Genomic DNA, 19,304 nt, shown 5'->3' on the forward strand with positions numbered 1-19,304 from the left:
ACTTTGTTTTGGTTGCAAACTTGCAAAGAATTGAGAGGATATTAGGGAATTTATAGTTGAGGATGAACGTCCACATATTCATCTAATGCTTTAGTGGTAAGTTTGAAAATGATTATTCATGCTCTTTTTCTTGGAGGAAACTTCCTTCAAGCCTTCTTGTAGTTCATTATTCTTTGAATCCTACAACATATTGCACCAAAACTTAATCATCAGATCCTCATCTATGGCAGAGTAACTTGAGTTTAGTTTGTGGTAAAACTATGATAAGGAATGGTGATTTAACAACAATAAAAAAATTGTAATAAAGATGTGGTAGATAAGTTTATAACACTCTTCACGATGAGTTGTTTCTGAGTTGAGTGTCCTTTGTTTTTGGTAACCACCAACTCAGCAAGGGAAAATCTCGCAAGATTTGGGATAATGGGGAGGGGCTTTTGCCAAATATAAGAAAACTAGTAGATATTTCGTTTGCTAAGAGCCTAAGACCTAAAATGCTTAATTCCTATTGGTTGGACAGCTAGGATGGCATCCTTTGGGACAGCAAAACCGGACTCATTCACCAACCACATCTCCACCCTTAGAAGCTGATTCCCCAACAACTCCAACCTCCCATAGGTAGTTGTTCACAAGACGTGACAAAGTATGGAGCTGTGGCTGACGCAAAGACGAATAGCAAATCAGTGAGTTTTAGCACAAGGCATTCGATTAAAAGAAAAAAAAAATCAGGGTAGTTTCGATTTCTAATAGCACCATCTACTTGGGGTAACAGTGTTTCCTATTACAAAACGTGAATTCACATGAATATTACCAGCAACAATGTGCGTTATCGTTGTACAATTGGTATCAGAAAAATTAAAACAGAAAAGCTAGTTCAATATTAATGTTTGATATTGATATAGCTAGCGGTAGCTTGTTTAACAAGACATAGTACAATACTTCAATAACAAAAATAAAACACGGGCTTTTTAATATCATCTGTCATGCAAATACTGAAATACGCTATGGTCAGTAGGCTCAGTATCATCCCAGTCTAAAAAATGTAGATCGGCATAACACACAGTTTGCAGTCAGAGAATGAATCTCTAAACCCCAAGCAAAGTGAAATAATACTTGCACATACAAAGTGAAGGGAAAGGGAAATCTTAATAAAATAACATAAAATAAGCACTCGAATGAAATACGAGTACATTTCGTTGAAAACGGGAATCAACAATGTTCAACTATCATAAAAACACGGCACCATACCATACTAAACTCAAATGAAAATCCTACTTCTCTAGAGCAAATGTAAGTCAGAGTCCTTTATCTTTAACATCTAAACACCCAAAATGAACGGGCTTCAGAAAACTGCAGCTAATAAAAGAAACCAAGCACTTTACCACCAACATTCTTCCTCCTGGCTTCCTCGTGATCCATGATCCCAGCAGATGTTGTCAGCACAATATATCCAAACTGCAAAATACACCCATCAACATTTGTTAGATACCGTGTCACCTGAGATGCACTTCAGATTATACCTAGACCATCTTGGTGTAAATATGTATGCTATATATTATTGACAGATATTATTGACAGCTTGGCCACTTCTTCAGAACATGCCTTCCACAATACATTTCATTGAAGTTAAACTACAGTTACGGAAAGCAATAGCAAAATACTATTGGTCGAAACAAACCTGTCTTGATGGAAGCAACCTTGCAGTCCAGGGCTCAATATCTTTGACTCCAACATCAAAACGAGGGCTGATAACTCCACACTTGTTAAGTCTACCATTCAGTTCAACAACAATTTTGCCTGATCTATGATCATCAACATACTCAAACTCCCCAATGTAACCTATAAACGAAAAATTTATAGTCGAGACAAGAGACGTAAATGCAACTAAAGATGAAAAAAAAAATGCATACCATGCTTCTGCATAACCAAGAGAAACTTGATTATCACTTTTGATGAAGGTCTGATCATGACCTGTCGCTTCCCACGCTTCTCAGCATTATACATGCTCTTGAGAGCATCATTGATAACACTGCCTCTCACCATCGTTCCTTGACCCTTATGCAGCAATAAAAAAGATGGTATAAGGAACAAATATACATGCAATCATAATCTTGACTAATAATTTTCAATCCAATACTTTTCTAGTTTTCTTACACAACATTTTAGATGCACATATTCCTAAATCTGCTTCTACAACAATATATCACAACTCATGAAACTAGATTCTCTTTAGCTATATTCAACCACATATGCCAACAATTTTGTCAGAATCTGGGAAAACACGGAGTGTACCCTATAACATTCACGTTTCACTGCTAAGCAGGTCAACTATAACCAGCTTTACTACCTAGATATACTCTTCAGGAATCCTTGAAAAATCAACTGATTATAAGCTTCCAAGAACAAAACTTGGTTTAAATTTCTCATTTTTATCCACCATTTAAATCCTAAGAACATGGCCTTATCTATTGTTAATTTCACCAATGTCAGGTCACCAAACAACAAATTTTCATACAAAACTAGACTAATCACTGCTCATCAATTTTTTAAATACCAATCTAAGAAATTTGTTTTACACAGATTTGGGCTGCGGAGGTGCCATTACCTAAAAGAAATGATAGAACCAAAAATAAATAAAAAATGAAGATATGGAAAATGAGAGATGGGGGTTTTGTGAAATGAGGCGGCTGTAAAACCTAAAGTTTGTGAGTTTGTTTATACAGACGACTCTTTTGGTCTTTTAAGTATTGGGCTTGGACTGCCCATTTATTAAGAGGGTTTAGCCCACATATTTAAGGTCCATTATTTATAGACCAAGATTATATATAGACCAACAGCGAAGTTGCCGAAGCGTACTTGTCCTATTTTTCTATTGCTGCTGAACTGCTTAAGGCATTTACTAATGAAAAGACTATGGGGTTGTTTGTTTTTTTAGCCTCTGGATGCTGAACTTAATGGCCTACCCCGGCCACCGTCTGAATGTTTGAATGCTAATTGGGCTGAAATCTGAAAAATTACATGTTTGTTTTTTGTCAAAATGACGTGGTTCTGAATGCTGAATACAAATCATTTGGACAATTTTATCTTTGTTATCAATTTTAAATACAAACTTATAATTTATAAAAACAAAATATCTGAAATTTTTTAAGATGTTGTGGTGCCGTAATGTAATACCATAATACGTAGTCTCATTTTAATTTCCAGCACTCACTAGTCACTGTGGTGGGGCAAATATATTAAGAACGTGTAAAAATTATCCTATTGTAAGAGTATTATTTTTATCTCTAATCATTACACCAACACCATTAATCATTGCACAACACTCATTGGTCGTTTCCATCAAATTATGAGAAAATTAAACTTGGTAAAATGACATAACTATCGCAGTATCGCTATCATTAGACAAAATGGTATATAAAAAGAAAGTAATCAAATTTAAAAACGACTAGAAAAGAAATGGTACTACCCCCACTTTTACGCATGTTGTTTTTCTATGTATCATCTTTAGAGGCTAGATCTTCTCCGCCCGGGTGGAAAAGAGAGCATTTTACACCTTATAAAATTATATTAACACCTGTCCATTTATTTCACACCCAAAAGCGAAGGATACTAACGGTGTTAGATAGAAGATACAAAAAAAATCAAAACAAAATCGCTACAAATTAGAAAGAATAAGGAAAGATTATGTGTGTGAGAAAAGATTCTGTGCGTCGAAAATGGGTGGGGGGGGGGGGGGGAGGGAATCTCTACCATCTCACCCTCTTCTATAACTCTATCAGAAAAAAAAAAAAAAAAAAAGATTTTATTCATACTCTAAAGGGGAAAAAAAAAAAAACTCTTTAACTAACAATGGAAGATTTGTTATATGAGGGATTGGTTTTTCAATCTGAAGAATAGACATATGCAAGTTATAGTTCCTACGCTCGTAAATTGGGATTTAGTATTAGGAATGACAAAATATATTTTAGAGCAGATAGAACAGTGAGGAGGCGGTTCTTCATATGTTTCAAAGAAGGTGTGCGTAAAAAGGATAAGCGGAATGGAAATGTGAAAATTGATCGTAACGAAACAAGAATTGGTTGCAAAGCTCACATGAGTGTTTCGAATGTGAAAAACAAATGGGTTGTTACTGAGGTTGAACATGAACATAACTATGAGTTGGCAACCCCATCCAAGGCGTATCTATTGAGGTCTCAGAGGCATGTTAAAGAGCCACAAAGAACGGAAATTAGTAGTTTAGATGCTGCATGAATTGTGCCTATTGATGGTTATAAATATATGACACATCAAGCTGGAGGACTAGAAAATGTTGGTTTTACATACATCGATTATAAAAATTATCTCCGTAAGAAGCGTGAGCAAGAACTTGGTAAGCATGGAGATGGGAATGTAATTATAGAATATTTTAAAAGGAAGAAAGCCGAGAATCCATCTTTCTTTTACGATGAGTTGCGTGAAGATGAAAATCAGCTATCAAATATGTTCTGGGCAAATGCAACATTAGTGATGGATTATAATTACTTTGGAGATGTTGTTTTTTATATGACTTATAGAACAAAGAAGTACGGACGATCATTTGCGCTATTTGTTGGTGTCAATCATCATATGCAGTCTATTATATTTTGGGGTGTGCTTTTGATAGATGAAAGTGTCGAGTCTTTTAAATGGTTGTTTAAAACATTTTTAAAACCAATGTCAGAAAAACCACCAAAGACTATTCTTACCAACTAGTGTCCAGCAATGGCGAATGCTATCCTAACTGTTTTTCCCAAAACAAGGCATCGTCTTTGTTTGTGGAATATATATCTAAATGTCGGAAAGCACCTCCAGCATGTATACAAAGTTCCTGGGTTTCTAAGTGTGTATACAATTGTGAGACAGATGATATTTTTTTTTTATCAAGATGGGACAAGATGTTGCGTGATTATGATCTTTTGGGAAATAAGTGGTTGGTTGAATTGATCAAAATAAAGAAGAAATGGGCATTAGTGTATGGGGGCGCGTGACATATTTTGTGCAGACATGACCACTACTCAACGTGAGGAAAATACCACTAGTCTCTTGAAAAATTATGTGAAGAGAAAGTACAGTTTGACTAAGTTCGTTCATTGTTTTGAGTGTCTACTTCAGTCTCGATGATAGACAGAAATTGATCGAAGCTGATTTTAATTCATCTCAGATGTCCCAAAGGTTATTTGTGTCTACACCCATGCTAAAGCAAGCATCTGATATGTACACACATGCTGTTTTTGAAATATTTAAAGTTGAGTATAAGTAACATCTTATGTATAACATCAAGGAATGCAGAGGTCTGGGGTTCGAATCCTGCCAGCATCAAAGAGTTACTGATCTCATTTAAAACAGGCTTACCAATCAAAAAAAAAAAAAAAAAGAAATGCAGTGTTGATGATACAACATACACATAGGGTTGTGCACGGGTCGGTTCGGGTCGGGTTCGGGACAAAACCGACAACCAAACTGACTCTGTCGTTTTATGTTTTTCTAGAACCGAACCGAGCCAGTTGGGATATACTAACTGAACCGAACCGAACCAAAATAAATTTCAACTGAACCGATATCCGAAACGAACTGACTAGGTTACGGTTTAACCGATATTAACTGACCCGAACCGATCGATTTTCATATATTTTAAATTAAATCAATTAAATATGTATATTTTAGTATATATTATATATGGCGGGTCGGTTCGAGTCGGATTTGGGACTAAACCGACGACCGAACGGACCCTATCAGTTTTCATATATACTAACCCGAACCGAATTGAATAATAAACATAATCGACCCAAAACGGATCGGGTCGATTCGGTTCGGTCGGTTTTGTCGGTTTTATGCACACCCCTACATACACATATGAAGTTACTAGAGAAGGGTCTGTTAGAAAAGTCGCAATTGATATGTCTAACTTTTAGACTGAGTGTAGCTACAAAAAGTTTGAGTCCCTTAGCCTTATTTGTCGTCACATATTAAAGGTATTTTATCATAATAATATGGGTTTTTTAAACATTGGTCCTACTATAACTATGCTAATTAGACTTTGGTCCAGAAATGTTGAAATATTAGTTTTTGGTCATACTTCTACTACTTCACCGTTAGTCAACTCAGTTGACTATGGTCATGCTGGTTGCTCTTTTGAAATGGCCAGAATGCCCCTAAGCGTGCATCACACGTGTTTACAAGTAGGATTAAACGCTAATATCTAACTTAGAGTAAGGACCATATCCTAAACGATGAGATTATTACCCGGGTCAAATTCTAACTTAGTTTTAAGAGTGAGAGAGTGAAGGACAAACTAGTGTATGGGAACTGATTTACGAGCAATGTACCGATGGAATACTTTTTGCAACCAATGTCAAATCGTCCCTATGTCTTCGCGCTCTTACGTTCATGAAACATATGATGCAGACTCCAATAAGGATAAGTGAAGCAACTACAATGGCAATTATTGCAGAAACATGTACTCAACTTCCTGGTTCTCCTAGATGCTGAACTACCACTGCCATTGGCAGAGTAGGACACCCCCAAGAGGTGATCCACAAAGCTCAGGATTGTTTGAAAAAGTAGTAGAGCCAAAGTTCTGGATCGTAGGGATGAGAGGAATCGCACCATTAATGAGGTTATTGGAGGAAAGGTTAAAATGAGCTAATCGGCTCAAGTTTCCAAGAGAGGAAGGGATAATTCCCGAGAGCTCATTTTCTGACAAATCAAGAAATTAAATTCGAGATAGTTCCCCAAGACTAGTTGGGATGTTTCCACTGAGGCAGTTTCGGTGTAGGTCGAGTATATTTAGATATGTCATTTTTTGTCATGTTGAAAACATCAAAAGTTTACATTCGATCACTACAACTTCTAATCTCATGTATTCCACCTTGAAACCGGTTAAACGACACATTGAAGTAACTTATATTAGTAAGTCCAATCACATCAAAAGAAGCCAACCCAGTAAAGAAATTATTACCAAGATCCAAAACTTCCAAACTTTGAACTGACACACTAAAACTTGTTCCCTAACATCTCCAACCAAAGAATTACTTCTCAATGAAACAAATGCCATACTTGGTATACCACAAATCTGTGAAGGAAAACTACCACTAATAAGATTATTAAAAGAACAATCAAACCCCATTAAATTCAAACAATTTCCAGTAGATAATGGAATCAAACAAGATAAATTGTTATATGCAAGAGAAATGAACCTAGTCATAAAACAATTCTTGAATAATGCAACAGGTATATACTTTCATAAAACTCATTTCTCGACAAATCAAGTAACCGAAGATTCTGAAACTCACCAATAAGCTCTGGTATCAAAACAAACATTGTATTACTACTTAAATTAAGCTTTCATATATTCTCCATTCCAGTGTATTCCACCGGTTCGTTGCCCGTAAATCGGTTCCCGTACACTAGTTAGTAATGAAAGATACACATTGTTTAAACCATCGTCCTCTCTCACTCTTAAAGATAGGTTAGTATTTGACCCAAGTAATAATATCATCATTTAGGATATGGACCTTACTGTAAGTTAGATATTAGAGTTTAGTCCTACTTGTAAACACGTGTGATGCATGCTCAAGAACATTCTGGCCATTTCAAAAGAGCAAGCAGCATGACCACAGTCAACTGAGTTGACTGACGGTCAAGTAGCAGAAGTAGGACCAAAAGCTAATATTTCAACATTTATGTACCGAAGTCTAGTTACCATAGTAATAGTAGGACTAATATCTAAAAAACCCTAATAATATACATACGATTCCTGATCAATATATACTACAGAGGTGGACTAAAGCAGTGAAACTCGGAGTCGTAAAAGACAATGGTAGCAAACCAAATTTGTCAAATTGCAATGCAGTTCAATCTTTGTGGTATAATGAGCTATGTCATTTGGCAATGAAGCTTGTGACAAAGGGCGCAGTAAATGAAAATGGATATCTAAAACCTAAAGATGCACTCCAAAAGGGGCTGGAAGAAGTTGAGCAAGTTGTACCAACGAAAGAAATATATCCAAGACAATGTTTGAAGTCCAAAAGATCTGGTGTTGCCATAGATGTTGAAGAAAATGATGAGGAAGTATTGGCTGTTGCATCTGGATTTGAAAGAAGGGAGACTAACGAATGGGACCCGACCGAAAGGCGTACTGGAACTTAAAAAGAAAAAGAATCAATCGACCATAACACCATGCCTTCAAAAAAGATAAAGAGAAACAAGAAAGGTTTGTCATACTTCACGTACATTTTTATTTTGCCCATGTGCGATCGCATATATTGTCTCATTTATTTCTCATCTAATATTTTCCTAACATTTTAACTTGTCTCATCTTTTTTTTTAAGAACAAGGTGATATAAATATATTGCTCAAGGATGGTTTGAAGAATTTGAATATCAAAGAAGCCTCATTAATTCTATCCCTATATGGGTTAAATTCTCTGCAGTCCCTAAGTAGCTGCGGACACGTAAAGGAATCAGTTTGATTGCGAGCAAAATTGGGTACCTTTGAGCTAGGATGTAGCAACTAAGAGTAGACAAAGACTCAACTTTACGCGAGTATGCTGATCAGTCCCCAAATGTGTGGTTTATTACCTTTACAATGCTTCAAATATGTCCTTCTTATGCTTAATGAACAGACAACTTATAGCTTTTGCTACCGTTTGCAGGATACAGGCCATTTAGGATGCATATTCCTAATACATGCATTTTTACACAAAAATGATGGCTATTTACATTGCTTGGGAAGATTCCAGCTTAGGAGCAAAAGTGCCAGAAACTCAAAGTCAAAAGTCAAGTCAACTGTCAAAGTCAAAGACTCAAGGACTCAAGGCTGAAAGCTACGGACTAAGGGACCTAAAGCCAAAATCAAGACTTCTATTGTATGGGCTTAGGTCAAAAGCCCATAAGGTTGTTTCTAGAAGGAAGGGCAAAATTGTAAACGGTGTCCTATATAAACCAAATTTGTAGAGAAAGAACATTACCTTAGAGCTAATCTTTGGTCATTAGGAGAAGATTAAATGTTTTAATTTAAATTGTTATTTACTTGTTTTCCATTTTTATGTTCTTCAAGCTTTAGTGTTTTCAGTACAAGTTTTTAATCTTTCAATACAAGTTTTTAGTTTTTTTAATACAAGTTTTCATCCTCTCTTATATACAAGTTTTATCTACTTATCTCATATTGATTCAACCACAAACACAAGTCATACTCATTTGACAAGTTCAAATGAGTATAACTTTGTGAGTAAGATAATCATCAAAACTAAGTTCATTCCATATTTCTCTATTGAATGTGTTTAAGATTTCAACAAGTTAAGATAATAACTAGTGTTTCCACCATTATAACTTAAGAACCATAAGAAAGATTAGAAAATAGTAGAGAAAGTAGTTTCCATCCATCAAACCCATCCTCTAAACAAAGAATTCAAGATGAACATGACAACCCTCAACACCACTATTCTCATACAAACAAATGGCGCCGCCGTCATGGATTCAAATGGGAAGAGGAAGATGGAGAAAAACAACACTCATTGAACCTTTTGATCTTCTCAATCTTCATTTCAATTTTTTTTAGTTTTTTTCTTAATTTCATTACTGATGTTTAATTTTTGTATGTTTCCAGTACATTTCTGCGCAAACGAAGCCCAGGAATAGCACGAGACGAATCACCGGAACTTGCTGTAGAAAATAGAGCGCAAACGGAGCAAAAGAACCCGTGTCGTGCCTGTCACACGTGTGCCCACGCACGAAACACACCCGCATATGTCAGACACAAGTCCGTGTACGACACACACCCGCGAACTGTTCACTCGCGCTGCGCCTCCTTTTTCTCCAACGAAGATTTTGTTGGCTCGAAATCTTCGTGTGTAAGTCCACTTTAATTCCCCCAGGTCTTTTTAATTTAACTGTTAGTAGATAAAAAGTAGATAGATTTGCAAAGTTTTGAGTTTTCAAAAAAATCAAAAAAATTAATTAAAAAATTAAAAGTTTTTATTAATTAAAATGAATTAGTAATACATTAGCAAGGTTAAACATTAAAAATTAGTTTAGTAGTATGTTTAAGTTTTAGTTTTCATTAATTGTTGTTTATTCATGATTAAATTAAGATAATATCATATAGTTAAGTCAAAACACAAAAAAATTAATTAGGATAAATACAAAATAGTTTAAGCTTTGGAAGTTTAGTCTTTTGGTTTAAGTTTACTTACCAAGAGTTGGTAATTCGACCAACTTGGACCGGTTGGATGTGCGAGGCACGAAAGAGTAGTACCACGTGCACACATCACAACCCAACTTGGGGGTTGAAGTTCTAATCTTTGGCGAACACTTTCCAAATTTTTACGTATTTTGTTTAATTAAGTGAATAGTTAATTTAGTTAAACGTAGTTAATTTTCGTATTTACCACTTTCGTAGTTTTAAGCCCACGAAGGCAACCAATTGTAACTTATTGGCTTTGCTAACATTTTGACCTGACTTGTGGGTCTTAGTTAGATTAAATTTGTAATCGTAAGGAAAAGCTCGAATGGTGGGTTGACACGCAAGACACCAAACACTTCGCCAACCTCAGCACGCCGCCTTCACCCCAAGGGTTGTGTACGCACACCTTGGGCGGTAATTTCTAACCTTCCTCGCTACAAAGGGTAAGAGGATACTTGTGTGTTACTAAGCATGCTTAGATGATTGTGTGATTTATATTTCAGTCTCGTCTTTACATTTAATGCTAAGGTATAATCTGAGCCCTAAAAGAACAAAAAATGGGATTAATCCCCACTTTAGAACAGACATTGCGTGAAATGTTTGTTACATAGACCAAATTAAAAAGATAAAATCAATCAAGCATAGCGAATTCAGTCACGTCCATCAGGACAAACATCTAACATGAACAAAGAGAGTAGTAAACTATTAGATTCCAGTGGACCAACCACCTTCCCCACTCCTCTCCCTCAGAAATATCGTGGGTAAGATTGTTGGTGGCACACCATCTGGTGAAGTAGTGGTCTTCCACATCGACACGTGCAGTTCCCAAAATCCCGTTCCGCGCCCACTGTTAAATTCAAACAGGGCATAGTATCTAATATATAGACATTGCATGCAAACTTTTCAAAAACTTCAAAGCTACAAACGAATTTTGCTGTTTGAGCATCCAATATTTTTGTGTGCGCATGTAAGTAGATTCTAAAATAGTCTCGCAATCATGCATTGAGACTAAGCTCAGGCTATACAAAGCTTAGTCTATTTAAAACTTACCCACGTAGGAGAGCACATTGATCTCAACTTTCTCCTATTTTTCATCCCCCAACTACTATGATGGCGGATGAAGTAGTTCAAGCTAAAGAGCCTCTCTCTAGTTTCTACACACCGTTACAAGATGGGCCTCCATCTTGTATACGACTTACACAGCTCAATAGCGATTTCCGCATTCCATCGAATGTGTTCAATCTCTTACCCGTCTTTCACGGTCTCGAACACGAATTACCATAACACCTACGCCGAATACATGAGGTCTACAGTACATTCAATCATCTGAGCGTTTTTGATGTTCAGGTTAAACTGAGAGTGTTTCCCTTCACTCTAGCTGGCAAGAGCCACGCATGGCTTCTATTACAGAAGCCCAATTCGTTCGATACATGGGTAAAAGTAGTTGATAAGAGCCCAAAACTATAGTTTTAACCCCTTAATAATCATACTTTTAGACCAATTATGCGAGTAATAAATAAGAGTTAATGCTGATTACGTGTTTTTATGTATTCCAGGCAGTAAAGTCAATTATGTGCAGAAATGTGCCACTTTGGCGAGATAAAGGAGCAAGGGTTGGTTGCTAAGAAGTTCTGTGATAAAGGCCAAGATTCAAGGAGACAAAGCCTTTGTAAAGCCCGGTCAAAAGCTGAAAAGTCAACACGAGCAGAAACAATACACAAGTCAACAGAACTTTCGAAGACCATATATTTGAACTTAGGCCTTGGATTTGGGCCTACCTTACGTCAAAACGACCAGCTAAGAAAGCGCTTTCCAATGGTCCAAGGCTTGACCCAATCAGAGGAGCAAAAGTGGACGAAAAGTCTGCTAAAGTCAAAGCTAGCTGAAATAGGCTCTGTGGACTAAAGAAATTGGGCTTTGGGCTCGATTTTCTGGCCCAAAACATGGCTCCTCAGCCCATGCACGAAATTGTGGATCTGGTCTCCTCCTTTGCATAAAACAAGACTTAGCTCTTAAAAAAGAGATAGTTAGATAGTTTAGAATAGAAAATAGCCATTAGAATAGCTTGTAGATCTAGTTTTTGAATTTCAATTAGTTAATTAATTAGTTTCATTCATTGTTTTAGATTAATTATTTGAATCATTGTTCTTCATTCATTAGATAAATAAAATAGTAGTTCTTGTTAATTTCGATTTTGTCAATTAGAATTGGTTAGATCTAATTTCAATTTTTGTTTGTTATTCATTCCTTAGTTGCTTAATTTCGAATTGAATTCTTGAGTAGTTAAATTAGTAAAGTTCAAATCTTTATATTATGTCTAGTTTTAATTCAATTGGAAATGATAGTTTGATGAATCAAGGCTAAACCTCCATTAGAGGGGTTTGATGAAGCCTTGATGAAAACTTGATTGTGTAGTATAGAATCGTTGTAAGAATCTATTCCACTCTAGAAGGTCGTTGATTCGCCATGAGAATGGGTGGACAACCTCACATGCTAGTTATGAATTGATAGAAATGCCATGTATAATTAGGGATTAGAACGACCAATTCTTACCGTAAGAACGTAAGAATTGGTTTACAACAAATCTATGCTAGTTTATTAAGTTGGATTCAAGGTTGAATCAAATTCCCCTAACTCTTTATCTAGATTAAACTTTTAGCATTCTATCATTCCGTTATTTGTATCTTGTTATTTGAATTCACATCGTAGTATAATTTCCACCATTGCTCTCATTAGACTTTGGATAGACTAGTCAATTGTAGAAAACTTGAATGCTAAAGAACTAGGAGTGGAACGAACTTTTTACTCCACTCTATTTCGATAGAATTGAGAGTATAGAAATCTTTGATAGCAACGCGTAATTAAGTTTAGTTTTTCTTGCATTTTGAGTTTCATCGTTCATTCCGTAGGAAAACTATAATTTTTACGGTTATCAAATGGTGCCGCTGCTATCTTAGTACTATTTAGTATTGTTTTCTTTAGAATTGATAGTTTTTTCAAAGTCCCATAACCCACCCACCCTTGTTTGATTCTCACTGTGGTTGTCTGTTTCAGCACTAAAATTTTCCTCAAAAAATTACTTGGAGCACGACCCATGCCCTGGGCAAGCCAACTTGGAGCGCGACCTGCGCCCAAGCGCCTGGAACTCCACCTTTTGGCTGAGCGCGACCTGCGCCCTTCCAAGGCATTTAAATACCAATCTAAGAAATTTGTTTTACACAGATTTGGGCTGCGGAGGTGCCATTACCTAAAAGAAACGATAGAACCAAAAAAAAAAAAAAATTTGAAGATATGTAAAATGAGAGATGGGGCTTTTGTGAAATGAGGCGGCTGTAAAACCTAGTTGTGAGTTTGTTTATATAGACGACTCTTTTGGTCTTTTAAGTATTGGGCTTGGACTGCCCATTTATTAAGTGGCCACATGTTTAAGGTCCAATCTATATATCACCTCTCTCTCTATCAAAGACCTGAATACTGAGTAGTTGAGAATGCTCCCTGTGAAACACGTCAGCCTTCTTTTTTCTCTGAGATAGACACGTTAGCTTGGGCAAAAAAAAAAAAAAAAAAAAAAAAAAAAAAAAAAAAAAACAAATCCACGCCCTTTTCATTTGTTCGTACATCTCTACAAAGGAAAAATAAACCTAAAAGCAAAAAGTCAAAAAGAAAAATTGTTGTTCGCCCTCCCAACTTCTCTCTTCCTTTCTCAATTCATTCTCTTGCCTCTCTCAACAACAAAACAGAAGCTCTGATTTTTGCCCCAACCCAAAAAAAAATGGCTTCGTTGATACTTCCAACAGCTTCTATTTTGTACATGTTTATTAAAAGGGAAAAGCAAAAATGTTTGAAAAAAAGAAAAGATTAAAGCAATTATTATGGTGTCACCGAGGTACTGAAAAGAGCAACTATATTTAAATGTTACTTTTTCGTAAAATAGCATCACTCTCGCTTAAGTAAAATGAAACGAAATTAATTTCGACTTACAATTCGTAGTGTTTGTTTGATCAGCGGTACGTACTTGGAAAGCAAAGTATTTACAGTAATCCTCTTCTTTTTTTTCTTTCTTCTGCTGATCAGTTAAAGTATTTGTGTCATACATTTTAATTAAGATTCTTCAAGGTCGATTTTTATTAAAGTTTGCAGAAAAACAAACAAATTCCTGCTTAACAAGTGGTGGTTCTGCCGAAAATTTGTAAATCATGTCATGCACAGGCTTTGTTGTGTAACTCTACCTTTTGTTTTTTTTTTTACTTCAGCGATCGGTCGAGGAACCGTAGTTGAGTTACTCCTGGAGGATGGAAAGCCAGTCAGCGTTGACACAATACTCTCTCTCTCTCTCTCTCTCTCTCTCTCGCGCACGTGTGTGTGTGGAGTTAAACAACCATTACAATATTGTTTGAATTTAAATTGGTCACTGAACAATTTCGGTGTACAAATAGTTTTATGCTCATTTTGCTTCACCCATTGCCTTAACTCGGAAGTTCTCTTTTTCTTTTCTTTGCAGCCTCTGTTTGTTATTGAGCCCTGAAGTAAAATGTGGTGGTACGTGTTGTAGCATGTTGAAAATATACTTAATCTTAATGTTGATCCACAGTGTTTTAACTGTTAACAGATATCCTGCAAATATAACTCTTTTGCGTGGCAATCATGAAAGCCGACAACTTACTCAGGTATTGTATGTTCATTATTTTGAATGCATTCAACCCCCTTTTCTTTTAGGTTTTACCTTCCTGGCACTAATATAGCACATGTGTTGGAGTGTGAGTTTGACCATCCATGATTGTGATTTCAATTAAATAACTGTCTACTGGGTTGATTAAGCTTTTACCATTAGGATTTATTCTAATAGGGAATGGTTGAGGAATTGTGATGAGTGATTTGACTGCTATATCTAAAGCCATATTTCAGTTTTGACCCATTAATGTGTAGATAACAATGTGATAATGTTGATTTATCCCATTAAACATCCAAGCCCTTTGCCACACAGCAAAAAAGGTTTATGGTTTACCAACCAAAAGAGGAGGGAAATGGCGATATGGAGGATCCAATTGATGTCGTGGCTCAGCAAGAAGGTTGTCGATCCTCTTATTCTAATTCTCTGGAAGTAAACCACCGACCATATCTTTTTATTTATGTGGACGAATTGATACAAATTTCAAATTAAATCGAATATCTTTGTGTTTAATATTATCATTATTATTGGGGTGTGCAGAGGGGCTGAACCCAAGCAGCTGGCATTTTCTGCTGCTCTTGGAATCACCTTGGGACTCTTTCCCATTTGTGGTGTGTATATCTTCTTCTACTTTCATCCAATCAAACAATAGTTTTAGCACTCACTGTCAGAACAATCACATTCACACTCAAAATATATATATACATATATGCAAATAATCTAGATCTGCTACTCGGGGTTTTGGAAACCCATCATCCGAAAACCCATCATCTTTCTAAAACCTCTTCCCAAAACCCAAATCCTAAATCATTAATTTTCAATTTCCTTAAATCTAGTCCATCTGACATATGTATACTTTAATCCATAATTGCGATGGGGATTAAATTTTTGGTATATTATGAAGGCAAGCAATGTTTATTTGGGTAATTTTGCATAGGAAGTTGTTGGATTTGTTGGTGGGATTTTGATTTTCGTTTTTAATTTTGTTATAATGAGGGTGTTTGTATTGGAATTGAAAATAGAACAATTGGAGAACTTCTGAACCCCTCCAATTTCCCATTTTTATTTCTTGCTTTCATTTCCTCTATTCTCGCTCCTTCCTCAACAACGGTAAAATTTTCTCTTCATTTATTTCTTTTTCTCATTATAAATTTTCTTGGAGGGATTCTGTCGATTAGAATTATAGCAACTTAAGATCTCTGTTTGAGGTCAGTTCAATAACTTGATTTCTGTCTCTGTTCAAAATTTATAGATTTTCAGTGTTGCTCTATTTTGTTTCGTTGAAATGGTATTGTATATGTCTTGATTTGGAGTTTTGGGGAGCTTCAACTTCTGATTTAGCGTCCTTTGATTCTGTTATGTTTTGCATGTAATGACTAATGAGAGTAAATGAGTAGTGGTACAATACTAAGTAGTTTGAAACAAGATTCAAATGATATTGCATAGGAATTTCAAACTAGCAAGATTTGAGTCAATTAATAACTATTTATGGTATTTGTGTTAATGGACAAATGTGTTTTTTTTGTTCGATGATTAGTATTTCTATTTTTATCAGGTATTTGATGATTTTGAAAAACCAATAATTCTCAAGTTTGGCATGGAACTAGCTTGGTGTTTGATACCGTTGAGAGTTGTAGATTCAGTCAGTCTTAGTATTGTAGAAATGTAACAGGCACGTTAAATATTTGTTTCCAAAAGGTTTTGATTGACTTTTATTACTCATTTTGCTCTTGATTGGATTCTATTTACTGATTGGGTTTTATTTTTTAGTTTTTAGTTTTGAATATTGAATATTTAGTGGCACAATGTGGGAAGATTGGACTGAGTCCGCGGTGCAGGGGATAAGAGGCAACATAAGGAAGGATGCGGAGGAGCAGCGAATCAAGACCACGGAACCCTAGACCGCGGACGTGGCAGGCGTAAGGTCGAAAGGAGAGCCATGGGATAACAAGACAGATGGGCGGTCCAGATAGAAGGAAGGGGATATAAAAAGAAGAGGAAGGGGAGAAAAGAAGAGGCCGCTGGAGAGAGAAAAAAGGGGAGGAATAGTGAAAAAGAGAGAGAAGAGAGAGACTTAGTAGTGAGATATTTTAGGTTTATACATTTGACGCCGTCTGTGGCGAACGAGAGAAAAGCAACTTAGAAATGGCACCAAAGAGAGCAGCGGGTAAGCCAAAGAAGGTGAGGGTTCAGGAAACAACACCGGAAGCGGCGATTGAGGAGGGGAAGAACGAGGAAAAGAGCGAGCAGTGGAAGAAACACGCTTGATGCGAGAGGAGATCGAGAGGCTGAGAGAAGAGAACGATGAGCTGAGAAAAAGAGAGAGAGAAGGCGGAGGAAGAGGCCAGGGAAGAGCTAAGTGAGGGGTCCAAAAATGAGGGATCTGAAGACGAGGAGGAGCCCGGACTGAATCTAGTGGAAAACCCAGTAGCAGGCTTGACAATGGAGCAAGTCCAAGAAATGATAGACAATGATAGGGAGGCAAACCAGCGGCAGGCGAAGGAGCTCGGAGGAGCGGCCAGCGGCCAGTCAGGTGGTGGCTGGGTTGAATCGCAACCCTTTAGCAAACGACATATGGGCTTTAAAGGTTCCAAAGCGGTTTGCCTAGCCGAGGTTCGAGAGGTACGACGGCAAAGGAGATCCAACGGACCACATCCATCATTTTCGGTAGCAGATGCCACTCTGGCAGGAGTCTCGGTATGACGGTCTGAGGTGTATGATGTTCCCGGCTAGCCTTAAAGGAGGGGCGTCAGATTGGTACTACAGATTGCCGGCGGGGAGCATAAAAAATTTCCAGGAATTGGAGCAAGCATTCATAGATCACTTCATACATTAGAAAAAGCGGGTGGTAGACATCACGGCTATGTTCAACGTTCGGAATCAGTTAGGGAATTCCTGTGTCGGTTCAAGGCAGAGACACTGAAGTTGAAAATCTAGATGAGAGGACAGTGGTGATAGCCTTTGAGAAAGGCTTGCGTCCGGGGACAGGAGTGCACCAATCCGTAGCCAAGAACGAGATCGCGACACTACACGAGCTGTATCCGTGAGTGGAAAAGTATATAAGATATGAGGATTATATGCAGAAGGATTCCAAGAGGTCATGGAAGGCTGTATTATCTTTGGAGAAGGAACGGGGACACCGGAAAGCAGAGATATCGGAAAAAGAAAGTGGGAGATACCGCGGATACAGAGCGCGAGCAGAAGGAAGCTAGGAAGACATCCAAAAGGAGTACAGGGAAAGGAAGCCATACCGCGAGGTGGAACAGACTCCGTTGAACAAGCCACTCAGTGAGATCTTGCCCTTAATAAAGAATCTGCCGGGGTATGAAGGACCGCGAAGCATGCCAATAGAGATACCTGAGAAGCACTTTTACACATATCATCAGATAAGGAATCATGAGACGAATGACTATTACGCTCTAAAATGGTTGGTTCAGAGAATGGTGGAGAAAGGGAGGATGGGAGAATTTGTGAGAGATGCCTAGAATGAGGAGCGCATGCCGCCGCAGGGGAGAATACTGGAAACCATCAATGTGATTTACAGCGGGGAAGTTCTGAGCCATAACGCCCACAGGGACAAGATACGATTGACCGTGAGTATCCAGCAGGTTAATAAGAGAATGGATAGGCCACGGCAGAGAGAAGTGGCGGCAGTAGAAAAAGATAGAATTGTGTTTAGTAGCGCGGACCTACGGGCAGTGGACTCACCACATGAAGATGTGCTGGTCATTACGGTAGCGATGGGAAACTACATGGTGAAAAGGGTGTTGATTGATTGTGGAAGTGCAGTGGATCTGTTATTCAGAGGTGCTTTGGAGGAAATGGGAGTCGATCCAAAGCAGCTGCGACCTTCGCAGACTAATTTGTATGGATTTAACGGGAGTATGACAGAGCCCATGGGGGAACTCTTATTGCCGGTGATAATAGGGCCAGTGACAGCCTTTGCTCGATTCATGGTGGTAGATTCTGCTTCGCAATATAATGCAATCTTGGGAAGGCGGTAGATTCATGAGATGAAGGCGATACCTTCAACGTATTATTAGGTAATACGCTTCCCCACACCTACCGGCATGTACGAGGTTTACGGTGATCAGGTAACTGCCAAGAACAGTCATCGGGAAACCGTGAAGTGGTTGATCAGCGGATTAGAGGGGGAGACTTCCACTCCTAGGAAGAGGATGTCATAGCAATTACAGTGCACCTCGGTGGAGCGGAAGGATGAGACATCGGCGGATCTGAAGACGCTCGATGAGATTGAGGTGGTGAATATAGGGATAAGGGAAGAGGAGAAGTTCACGTCGATAGGATCCAGTTTGCCAGAGGAATAGAGGGGTAAGTTGTTACAGTTCTTGTCAGAAAATAGAGAGGTCTTCGCTTGGACAATAGAGGATGTTACTGGGTTGGACCCAGGGTTCGCATGTCACCACTTACATATGAG

General features: G+C 37.6%; 1 protein-coding gene and 1 pseudogene across 2 annotated transcripts; one reads left to right on the forward strand and one right to left on the reverse strand.

Annotated features, from left to right (window-relative positions):
* Positions 1 to 1,124: 1,124 nt before the first annotated feature.
* On the reverse strand, positions 1,125 to 13,557 carry LOC147523148 (small ribosomal subunit protein uS8-like). Of its 2 annotated transcripts, none has more exons than XM_086597548.1 (4): positions 13,445 to 13,557; positions 1,908 to 2,052; positions 1,676 to 1,836; positions 1,125 to 1,452 (listed from the first exon to the last, which is right to left on the reverse strand). In XM_086597548.1, the coding sequence occupies exons 2-4, from the start codon at positions 2,038 to 2,040 to the stop codon at positions 1,354 to 1,356; spliced, it is 393 nt and encodes a 130-aa protein (XP_086453674.1). In that variant the 5' UTR covers positions 2,041 to 2,052; positions 13,445 to 13,557; the 3' UTR covers positions 1,125 to 1,353. The 2 variants fall into 2 exon arrangements, with proteins under 2 accessions (XP_086453674.1, XP_086453669.1); XM_086597543.1 differs by lacking the exon at positions 13,445 to 13,557 and adding an exon at positions 2,603 to 2,773.
* LOC147523149 (protein FAR1-RELATED SEQUENCE 5 pseudogene) lies at positions 4,276 to 4,728 on the forward strand (annotated as a pseudogene).
* Positions 13,558 to 19,304: the final 5,747 nt, after the last annotated feature.

This window comes from Coptis chinensis, chromosome 1 (genome assembly GCF_015680905.1).
Source record: "Coptis chinensis isolate HL-2020 chromosome 1, ASM1568090v1, whole genome shotgun sequence".
Taxonomy (NCBI): Eukaryota; Viridiplantae; Streptophyta; class Magnoliopsida; order Ranunculales; family Ranunculaceae; genus Coptis; species Coptis chinensis.